This window comes from Diospyros lotus, chromosome 10 (genome assembly GCF_014633365.1).
Source record: "Diospyros lotus cultivar Yz01 chromosome 10, ASM1463336v1, whole genome shotgun sequence".
Lineage (NCBI taxonomy): Eukaryota > Viridiplantae > Streptophyta > Magnoliopsida > Ericales > Ebenaceae > Diospyros > Diospyros lotus.
Genome location: NC_068347.1, coordinates 15957000 through 15969208, shown reverse-complemented (window position 1 = coordinate 15969208; position 12209 = coordinate 15957000). Strand labels below are relative to the sequence as shown.

The 12209-nt window shown below is 35.8% G+C and overlaps 1 protein-coding gene across 1 annotated transcript in view; it reads right to left on the bottom strand.

Annotated features, from left to right (window-relative positions):
• The window catches only part of LOC127810829 (uncharacterized), a 52571-nt gene extending 46256 nt beyond the window's left edge, over positions 1–6315 (bottom strand). The window contains exons 1-2 of the mRNA XM_052350392.1: positions 5788–6315; positions 4685–4801 (exon numbers count right to left, since the gene is read on the bottom strand). Coding sequence (XP_052206352.1) covers positions 4685–4801; positions 5788–6114 — 444 coding nt within the window. The 5' untranslated portion in view covers positions 6115–6315. The remainder of the gene's footprint in view (positions 1–4684; positions 4802–5787) is intronic.
• Between the last annotated feature and the right edge of the window lie 5894 nt (positions 6316–12209).

The following is a 12209-nucleotide window of genomic DNA, read 5'->3' as shown; positions in this document are numbered from 1 at the left end:
TTCCTTCCTCTGTTCTTCAAACACAAATTCGTGGAATCAGGCACTATCAGCAGCTTGCTTGACAGTCTTGGGCTAAAGAATCCCCTTCACTAATCGACATTCTGGTTTTAAGCCAATTAAGAAGCTTAAAACGAAATAATCCTCTGTCAAATAGGGGTTATAATTGTGCATCAAGGCCTTCAGCTCTTCAAACCTCATTTCGTACTCCCTTACTAACCCATCTTGCTTGATTTTGTAGAATTCTTCCACCACATTAGACAAACATCGATCTCCAAGCATCTCCCTTTGCAGCCTTTGGGTAGTTGCCTCTTTAGGTCTTCTCACTTCTTTTTCATATTCATTCCAATTAGATGAAGGAGGTGGTGATGAGAAAGAGAAAGCATACCTCTCAATATTCTCTAGGATATTTGGAGTCAGTTTCTTCATGGATGATTGACTTTGGTGGGTGAGCATGTCCATGAGACCCTGTAGTTGATCCCTCATTTCATCTAGAAACCCATTCACCCTTCTGTCAAAGCGCCCCAACCTTCTCTCCCAGTTTCCAAAAGGAGCATCCAATGTCATGACTGTTTAGATGGAATTGCACCAGCAGAAGAAGATGAAGACTGGGATCTGCTCTGTCAGATAGCTTGAATGTGCTGGACCGACCCAAATTATAATCACCGATTGTCTTTGCCTTCAAAAGTCAGATAGGACTGTTCAAAATTTCTGGAGATAGTAGCCTCACACCAGCCCAAGAGAACTGCATGCGCCACCATCAACAATTGCAATGGATAGCGGCAGCGAACCCCCCTCAGTCGCTTCCAACACAAGTCGGAAGGCAATCAAAACCATAGCACACAGTACCTTCCAATCGAAGCGGCAACACCCCAAAACTCCGGTCGGAATTTCTCGATCAAACTGCAACACCCAGCCGCGCCTAGAGGAAGCTTATCGGTCTGGTCGAACTGGACTTCCAATCTGTTCGTAACGCTCTGGGCCGTCCGCTTCACCGGTGACGGAATCACGCTCGCCTTTCCGAATCTGTTGCTGGATCTCCTTCGTAAATCACTATTGGAGATTAATATCTCCAAACATCAACCACTGTCTAGATCTCTAAAGTCGCTGGAACATCACCCAGCCAAGTCGGCTTTAAGTTTTCTGAATATGGACCTAATCACTGAGTCGGATTTCCCTACCTTCAACTCGCGTTGAAACCATAGCCATGCAACTACCACCCAATCACTGACCAACACCACCGTCTCTGCGGATTCAACAATCTTCTCCGTCTAAATTGTTGTTCGACCAACCTCCTAGCATAACTTTGTGCCTCGCACTAATCAGAATTGAGAGAACGCGTCTTCTTCTTTCAGCCTCAGTGTCGCCTCTCTAGAACGAATCAGAACCTTCTTTCGAACAGGGTGGGTCGCTCTCTAAGGCCACCGGTTTGTTTCACTAGTATGGGTTGGAGCTTCCGATCAAGGTGGCAGTGCTTGATTGCCACTGGTTTGCTTCACCAGTTGGGATCGGAACTTCCGATCAGAGTTGCAACTCACTCGACCGTGAGAAGCCCACTGAAATCGCTACCCTCAAACAAATCGGAACCACAGCCAAGAATCGTTATCTCTGATACCAATTGTCACGAACCTAAGGTCTGTGATGGGTTAGAAGAGGAATTGGGGAATGAAATCAGAATTGTAGGAGGAGAAATGGGGCAGGAATGGGGGAAGAAATCAGTAGAAAGGGAGAGAGTAATAGAGAGAAACGAGAGGGAGAATTGGAGAGAAATGTAGAGAGGAAAATAGAGATTCAATATCAATAATTTTCAACATACCCAACAAACCAATAGCAGTAGCCTTATATAGGCATTACAAGCTCACTAACGGCCTAGCACATGCACCCCATGTGCTTCTAAAATATCTTCTAACTATTATTATAATACTATTACTATATTGCCCTTTACTTACTACTTGGGTCATGACAATAAGTAGAGCCAATTTTTGGTTTCTCCTAAAAAGCAAAACTGGCTTGCCTGCAAGAGATTGTTGTGATATCTTAAAGTCACTCTTGGCATGGGACTGCATTTTGCTCCTCCTAATTTGGATGTACGGGTGTTTATTAATGTTGATCGTGCTGGTTGACAAGTTACCAGGAAATCAACAAGTGGTTTGTGTGTTTATTTGGGTAACAACCTGATTGTTTGGAGTTCTAACAAACAGTCAGTTGTGGCTAGATCAGAGGGATAAGCAAAATATAGAGCCTTAGCTCAAGGTGTTACTGAAGTACTCTAGTTAAAGTCTCTATTTTCTGAACTTGGATATCCTTTTTCCAGTTCACCTGTTATTTGATGTGAAAATACTGCAGCTAAAAGTATGGCTGAGAATCCTGCCTTCCATTCTGGAACTAAACACATTGAGATAGACATTCATTTGGTTAGAGAGAAGTTGAATCTAAGATGCAGACAAAGTTCGTCTGGGAATGAGGGCGTGGCGAAAATGGCTCTTGCTAGATGGGAATTGGTCGAGTTGCCTAAGAAGCTGGGCGGGCTAGGGGTGGGGTCCTTGTTGGCCAAAAACAAAGCCTTGCTCTTTAAATGGCTATGGAGGATGATTAGTGGGGGGGATCAGCTTTGGTGTAAAGTCATTGCGGCTAGGCATAATGGTATCTTCGTTGGAATCAATGATGTGGAGGTTAAGTGAAGCTTCAGTTCTTGGTGGAGGGGCATTGTTGACTCTTATTCCAGCAATAATGAGGTTCGGTCTGTGGCCATGGAAGGGGTTAAAATCCAGCTAGGTAAGGGCGATTTGGCTCGGTTTTAGGAAGACACTTGGGTGGGTATCTCCTCCCTGTTGAGTTTCTTGCCTCAGTTGTATTTGGTGTCCCTAGATAAAGGGAAGAGAATGGCAGATTTGGGGTTTTGGGTGAATAACGAATGGTTTTGGAGCCTTAGCTGGAGAAGGCCGCTTCTTGATAGAGAAGAGTCTATCCGGGCTGAGCTGTTGAGAGTTATCTCCCATGTCCATTTGGTGAAAGGGAGGAGGGATACGGTATTTTGGTCGCTTGATGCGGCCAGTTCCTTTTCTTCGCACTCATTCAATGAGAGGCTTTGCTCCCTAATATTTGGTTCCAATGTTTCTCAAATTAATTCAATGGCAGCTCGTGTTTGGGGCAGCCTAGCTCTTCCAAAAGTGGAGCTGTTCGTGTGGCTGGTCATTTGGGGTAAAACTAACACGAAGGACAATCTGGGTAGGAAAGGGATTTTGCAGGGGGATGATCCGCTTTGCGTCTTCTGTGGCTTTGCTCCGGAGTTTGTGAACCACCTCTTCGTCCATTGTGAGGTTGTTTTGTGCTTGTGGCAACAAATCTTTAGTTGGTGGGGCTATGAGTGGGTTTGTCCGAGATCAGTTGGGGGTCTGTTTGAGCAGTGGGATTTCTTTGCTCGGGGTAAAGGTCAAAGGAAGGTATGGAAGTCTCTCTTTTATTCAGCGTTATGGACTATGTGCTTGCTAGGTTAGTTGCTTGGGTGAGAGCTGTGGAGCCACCTTTCCCTTACTCAGTGGATCAGATTATCATGTCAACCTCTGCCCTTGGCCGCTAAGTTCTTCTCCCTCTTCTAGGCTTGTTGGCTATAATGTCAATTTTGGGTTGTCGTTTTCCCCTAATGGCTTGTGTTGAGGGGGGGGGGTGTTTTGGTCGGTATAGTTTTGTTTGGAACTCTCTTGTTCCGGATCTTTGATGTACATCTTATTTACTTTCATTAATATAATTGAGCTCTCTTATTTCAAAAAAAAAAAAAGGACAAATTTCTTATTGTGTGTCACAAGCTGCAGTTGAGAATCTCCCCTCAGTTTCGTTTGAGGGGAAATGTTGAGAAGAAGGTTTTCTCAAGACAAAGTGTTAAAGAGATAGAAGAGAAAACTGAACCAGAAGAACAAAAGTTACCAGGACCTCTTTTGAGGGGAAATGTTGAGAAGGAATGTTAAATAGCTAAGCTGATAGTAGCTGGATAGCATATAGGTTTGTTATCCATGTGGTATTTTTGTATTGTTAAGCTGTGTTGGCAGCTGGCTTCAGTTGTAATTCTTTTTATCCAGCTAGGATTTAGTTTCAGTTAGTTGCACCTGTATATAAGTTCAGTTGTATTCAGATTCTATTAGATTTTTCATTTTTCATTAAGAGAAATCAAGTTTCCTTTCTGAAATTCTCTTGAGAACACCTCTGTGCTCAGAATTCTCTCTGTTTTTTGCACTCTTTCAAATATCACTTGAATATAATTGGATTACAGAATTTTGTGGTTGCAATTAGATATAGAAATCTTTCATGAACAAAAATGCAAAAGAATTTCACACATAGTGACGCTGTTGTAAGAATTCAAATCATGTTTGTGAATTCTTTCTTATTTCCTTATTTTTCTTCAGATATGATTTCAAGAAGGTTCATACATTTACCATCTTTACGTCAAAAACAATTAACATAAATCAAGATAGGGGAAAAATTCAATAAATTAATCAATGACATCCAAAGAGAGATGGTAAGGGACTAGGAAAAACTCATGGGAGAAAATCAATACAACAACAATCATAAGCCTTAATCTCACTAGGTAGGAATAGAAGAAATCCAATATCAACAAAAATAAATAAATTGCAGCATTGACAAATACATGTTATTTCTGCACCTAGAGGAATAGATGTTTTCTGCAGTGTACCTTTATTGGCCAATTTTTCATTGATCCAATCCTTTTCATCCAAATTTCATAAACATGCTGGATCTTGCTCAAGTTGATAGGTTCACCTCTTATATGCCTGAGAAGCTCCATTGCTACCTGAAGATTTTGTGAAATATCATATAAGAATATTGGTGTCATTGGTCAAGTTAATGAAACCACGAACAAAAAATACTTCACGTCTGTATTAACAGAACAAAAGACTCGTGTGAGATTAAGAAAAAAAAAAAACCAAGAAAAGACGTGCAAAATTACACAGGAATTTTACAGAATTGTTGCGCCCATAGCCTCTTCAATCCAGAAGGGCAGCCCATTATGAAATATTTATTTTGCCTCGTATTTTGAATGCCACAGAACATCTTTCTTGCCATTATTTAGGATCGTATGCTTGGCACCACCAAGACACCAATTCAAGCAAGGATTTGTTCATACTTGGATCGAAAGCTTTGAGCTTACTATGTTCAACCAATAACAAAAGAGCCCCAATCAAGCAATTTACAAGTTTGGCTTTTATGCTGCTGTACAATCACACTTCTTTTATTGGCCTAAGCTCATAAAACTTGACCAGCTTTGAATTGTGTTCAAGCTTTGGCTTGAATGGAAAGTCAGTCTCAAACAAACTCAACCCAAACAAAAGTCAAGGTCAGGCAGCTTGGTTATATCATGATCTCATTGAGAATTTCATAACAACAGTACAATATTAAAGCTGCAGTCCTTTCTTCTAATCACTTTCACCCCCATTTTTTGCTATGCATGCTATTTGTCTCTTCTTCTTCTTCTTCACAGTTCACACCCATTGTTTCCTACGCATCCTATTTGTCTCTTAAAGATAGGACAAGCACAGGTAGAACAATTCCAATGAAATTGAAGGATGCAATTATCTTCTAAGGAGAAACAAAAAGAAAAAGGAAAGAAAGAAAGAATTGGCCATTTTATAACACAGGGTTCAAGGTTTTTAATATCTAACCCACAAAATACCATATCTTCTGGACAAAATGAATTCCCGCACTTAAAGGAAGTATACAAGTACATAAAACAACACCAAAAACATAAAACAAAAAAAACATAAAGTACAAAGGTTATACCCAATACTTGGTCCGATTGTTCGGAGGAGACTTCTCGTTGGGAGTGCCTTTGAGTAGGACGCTAAGGACACCGCTCGCTTCATCCCAGTTGTGCTGCCGCACAAGACGGCTGAGAAGGCGGCGCAATCTAGCTCGATTTTTGGTCCGTACATTCTCGGAACCAATTTTGAGCGTGTGGGATGGCTTCCTCAATGAAAGTAAAATCCTCTTAACGTCCCTCGACTCCTTGCCAACCATCTCAAGGCTACGTTTCTGAGTGCCGCGATTCGTTTTGCCATTATTCAATTTTTCGATCCCTTCGCCAAGACTTAAAGAATTCTCCATCATGTTCGACTGTCAATACGCAATTCCACAATAAAAGTGTAGCATACGAATCCCCGTTTTCATATATATATATATATATATATATATAGTAAATCGTATTTATGAAAGCTTAGCGGCGGCGTTTGCAGGGTCGATAGAAGGCGGCCGAAGGTGAGAGGACAATTACAGCAACCAAGAAGACGCCCACCCGAGGGCTTCGGTATTAGCCAGCTTTATATTCGGCTAAAACCCTGTCCCGCCAGAGGGCGGCAATTGTTGAAACCTAAATTTCTCCTATCATCGTGCCATTCGAAAAAAATTGCATTTATTATTATATATTTTAAAAAATGGTATTAATTTCTCTTATTGTTAAAAGAAATAATTAGACTACTTCACTTTTAGGTGTTTGGTACAGGGGAAATTTTTAGATTTTTGAAATTTATGATTTCTAATAATATTTTTTAAAATCTTTAATTCTCAGAATTTATACAATTTTATGTTTGATTAATTTTAAACATTCTCAGAAATGTTGGGTATTTTTTATAAAAATATTATATTCTTATGTTTGGTTTAAATGTAATATTTTTAAAAATTTATGTTTTTTTTAAATTACCCTTATTTGATTTTTTATTTAAAAATAATAAATTCTTTTTAATATATAAAATATATTGAGATTCAAAACCTTTTAGGGAGTCAAAAAAATGTCGATTTTTTACACAGTATGTATATGTGTGTGTATATACATATTGTATAATATATATGTTTGTAAGAAGAAAATTATGATAAAAATAATCATGAAAGAGCTATAGAGTTATAATAGAATAAAGAGTGTTTTATTCTTTTTATTTGTTAAAAACTTTCCCAAGTTTGTGGGAATTCAAGATTCCCAACCCCTACAAAATCTTTTTATAAGAAAGTTGATTAAAAATAAACCCTATGAATACTATTTTTTCATAATTATTTTTTAAAAAATTGTACCAAATATGAAAGTATAGATTCTCAATCTAACATTCTCAAGAATTTAAAAAACTTTTCCTATACCAAACACCTTTACTACCAGCTAAACCTATCATGGGTTGAGTTTAACCCAATCTAAACTCGTATCAAACCCATGAAAATCCAAATTTGCATCTGATGGATTTAGATTAAACTCATTAGCCTTATTTTTTAGATGAATTGAGTTTAAGCAAGTTTGTTAGATTCAAAAATAGACCCAAACTCAAGTTAAATAGCATGACCCTCCTCTCATGTCTCTCAAGTCTTGCCACTATAAGTTAAAAAATCTATGGGGAGTTTTGTTTCATACACAAAGAAACCCTAGACAATATCAAATCAAATTTGAATCACCAACATTTTTATTTAATATTAGGTTTTTGAAAGTTTGAATGTTTTAAAGGTTTGAAAGGTTTCATTTTTTCCCACTCAATTTCTCATTCAGAAACTACCAAGGTCTTTTTTTTTTACCTATAGATACACTTTGTGCAACCAAGTCAAACAACTAGCTAAGCCTTATTTCTTTGTATTGCATAATTGAAATTAGAAAAAAAAACAAAATTAAATATCCAAAGTGAATTGAAATGAACTAATGATGAACAAACAAAATCAATGACATCCCAAATTTGAGTTCAATATGGGAACAATCAAAACACCCAAATCGAACACAAAAAATAAACCCAAATTAGATTTAAGAATGACAGATCGAACTCAAATCAACAAAACCCATATTTGGATTTCATTTCATCAATCTTGCTTTTGTTTCTCCTACATTTCGTAATCTTTAAAAACAAAACTTAGGATTGGGTTTCATAGTTTTCAAGGATGATCGAAACTTAGATTTGGGTTTCTTTAAAGAGAAAGATGAATTGTCTTCGAAGAACCTATATCTAGGTTTTGTTGTCTTTGTTGATGAAAGATTTGGGTTTCTTTTGTTTTTGAAGAAGAAACAAAACCCAACCCAATTCTAGGTTTCATCATTTTAGAAAATGAACCCTAATTTAGGCTTTTTTTGGAGATGAAGTTCATTTTTTAATAAGAGAAAGAAAGAAAAAATGATAGAGAGAGTGATATAGTGTTAAATTGACTACGGGAGAGAGAGAAAAAGATGAGAGTCATGGTTGTTGACAACCTCGCCAATGACTATTGACAAGGTACAAATGAAAACAATGGAGTAAGGTGGAGATGAGAGAGAAAAAGAGAATACAGATATAAATATAAGACTGTTTTGGGCATTTGTTAAAAATTAATGATAGTTTTCAGATTGTGGGAGAAATTCATATGGGGGAATGAAACTCAATAAAATTTAGTGTCATTTTTGAAAACACGAGGGTAATTGGTGTAATTTTGTCAAACGATTGAACTCCAACCTCAAGGGTTGGTTTGTGAAATTTACTCATAATGATAAGATAGAATTAATAATGAGATAAACAAGGAAACATTATCTCACATTTGGTAATTAAATTAAGTATTACCTTTGTAAGTGACCAATTTGTTTATTTGCCTAAATATGTTATAATTATAAAAATACATTTTTAAATTACATAAAATATATTTTGAATACAAAAATAAGTTTTAAAAATCTAATTTTTAACTATAAGTATATTTTTTTTATTTATACATAAACTAAAATTATCAGGAAAATTACAACAACAAAAAACTAACTCTTAACTTGTTTTCAATTTTACACCCAACTTTTGATTTTTGCAATTAAGGTATCCAACTTTCACTTTAACTTCAATTGTATATGAAAGAAATGATAAACACTTAAGAGGGGATGAATTGGGTTTTCAATTTTTTTTCTTAATTTTAAAGAATTTTTTAATTAAACAGTTTGAACTTTTTCAAACTAATGCTTTAAATATAATATTGACAAAAACTGATAAATATAAAATAGATTCAATACATGAAAACTTATATTTTTTAAGTTTTAAGAAGCTTTTACTAAAGTAATAAACTTGAGCTCAAGTTTTGCTAGGAAAAAAAAAGGTTACCGAAAGAAAAATGATAGTGTTGAAATAAAAGAAAAAAAATACACAATGCAGCAAAAAAAGATTTTATAATAGTTTGGCTCAACCAATCTAATCTACTACATTGGCTCCTCACCAAGGATTTCAACAATCCACTATAGTTTTTACAGGTTCAGTTATAACCTCAGTTTTTCATAGGTGCAATTATAACATTTACTTTTCGCATGCTCAATAGTAACCAATTACAAAACTTTACAACAATTTTTAAAGGCTCAACCGAAATCACTGTCTTTTAAAGGATGAGACGTAACCACTACATTTTCAAAGGATCAGGCGTAATCTCTTCCCTTTTAAGGATCAGGCAAAACCACAAAATATAAGAAAATATTACAATTTAAACAATTTGAGAAGCTCTTATAAGATTTAGAACAAAGAAAAGAGAGAGAAAGAATGTAAAAAATATAAGCACTCATTCTCTCTTTTTTTAATTGAAGATGAAAGTTTGAAGAATCTCTTTAACTCAAGTCAGTTGAAAGAATTCAAGAACAACAGTCTTGTTCTTCATTTTCATTTCTTTTTATAATTGTCGTCAAAAGAATGAAATCTATATGAATAGTCTTCTTTTTCCCCATAAAATAATCATTAGAATATTTAAATATCATGCTAAATGATTGAGAAAAAATTTAGAGTCTTTTGAAGTCTAAACAGACAAAATAGTGCATTTAATGTACTTGCAACAGCTAGTTCAACGGCTCTATTTTTCAGCTTCAACTCAAAATTAATCGACTAATATAGGTCCTCACTTAGGTAAAAATGCTTATTAGTTGACTATCAAATTTCATTAGTCGACTAACTTTTGAGTGCACTCTATTATACTCAACAACTATTCGATTGAACTCATCAGTTACTCGATTGAACAAAGACATGAATTAAATACTCAACTATCACACACAAATAGTCGACTATACATCAACTTATACTCGATTGTTCATGAAAAATACTCGATTAAAAGTGAGAAAAACCTCATAATCATTGTTCAAGCACAATCACTCGACTATTGAATCGAAATACTCGAGTAATATAAGATTTTACTTGATTATGCATGTCTCTTATCCGATTAAAAGGCATAACACTTGACTACAACTTTGATCACTTTATTGCTTTTCTTATAATCGAAACATGCAATAAATACTCAATTTATTCTATGCCTTACTCGACTATTATACAATTAACATATATTATTTTGAATACCATCAAAACAACATCTAAGATATCATAAACATTGAGTTTAAATATAAAACTCAATTTTCTCATCAACATCTAAATAATATAATCCTTAAGCGCAAATAAACACAAGTGCTATTTGTGAAAGTTACTTAAAACTAACTTTTCAATCACATTCACTGCTAAAGCATACTTTGAAAAATTCTTGAAGGATAAAAACTTTAGAATTCTATTACTCTAATGCATTGAATCTAAACATGAGCAACACTAGGAAGTATTGCTTGAAACACATATATCATTAAGTTCTTTCAAGAACTATTCTAACTATATCTAGATGCTTTAAGATAAAACCATTTAATTGCATCTACATTCTTATTCAAGTGATTAATCCATCACTTGATTGTCATCCTTAGAAGCAGCTTAACAAAATGTTGTTTATAACTACATAATCAAGGTAACAAACATTCAACAAGAAAAGTTCTTCAAGAGATCCTTCTTAGATTTTAGGGCTTGAGAACTTAGGATCACTTGCCTCAGAACAAATACATATATACATTTATTCAAGAGTAAGAAAGATTGACACAAAAGTATCAACTAAAGCATACTGCTTTTAGACTTGAGTAATGCTCTCACATATTTAGAGTACCTGAGATATTTTTCAACCTCAAACTTACTCTAAGTGTTATAAGGATATATAGCATTTATCCAAAACACAAATGCATTAAGGATATATGAAATATCCCTTGAAATCCTATAGCAACTTATTAATATACTAAGTATATTGGAAGATAAGGAATATAACATTCCTCAATTGTAACACCCGAAAGTTTGGGTTGTTTTGGGAATAGTTAATTTGAGAAAAATACGAGTTTTATGGAAGTTTAACATTTAAATAGTCCAAAAAATTGACCGAATTTACTGCAAGGTATACCCTGGGGCTTAGATACCTACGAAAAAGGGTACAAAGTTGAAAAACATCTCAAGTAATGATTTTTAGCATCGAAAGAAATTAGATTAGAGATAGTTTTCGGTACAGTTTTAGTTTAGGCTGAAAATTTGAATTATCATACGGGACTTTCAAGAAGTCAATGAAACCTTTATAGGAGTCAAATCGTGCATAAGGAATAACCTTTAATTAGTTTTGGGATGAAACAAAAGGGGTTTATGGTCAAAACATATGTTCGGGTCTAAGTGTAATTTTTTGAAATTGCCTGAGAGAGGTCGAAAAAGATATTTTTTCTGAATTTTTAGGGGTCAAATGAAAAGTTTAGAACTTATGGGTCATTATGGAATTTTTGGAAACTCAAGGGGTTGCTCAGAAAGGTGTCAAATGCAATTTAAAAAGTTGAGGAGCTATAGTGTAATTTTTTAAACTTGGGCATAGCCATGGCCGACCAAGTTGTCAGCCCCACCTCCCATCGTCGATTTCGAGCATGGGAGACTCAAAGGTGTGGGTTGAGGGGTCTCAGGGCTGGGCCTAGGCCACCATGGCTAGTCTTTGGCTAAGAATCAACCACGTCAATAGCCGATTGAGTGGAAATTTTTGTCGTTTCTTGGCGAGAAAATCGAGGATGTTGGAAGCCAGATTTTGGGGCTTAAACAGGGGAAATGGGTCTACCTAGGGCATACAGAGGCTTTATAGACCTTAGATTGCATAGGGTTGATCGTTTGGAGGCTCGATTTCGACTATAAATAAGGTAGGGTTTGGCCAAAGGTTTTTAGAAATTGGGGCTTCAAATTGCTCACGTTTTTGGAAAAATTGAGTCAAATGGATAAAGAGCTTTTTCTCTTGAGATGGTGAGATCATTTCTAAAAAATTTAGAGGGTTTTCATGTAGTTTTGGTGAGGTTTCAAAGCTTGGCATAAAGTCCTAGGTGGTAGTTTTGGTCGAGACTTTGATCGGCCGGTTGGACCACCTCCAGTGCTCATTTC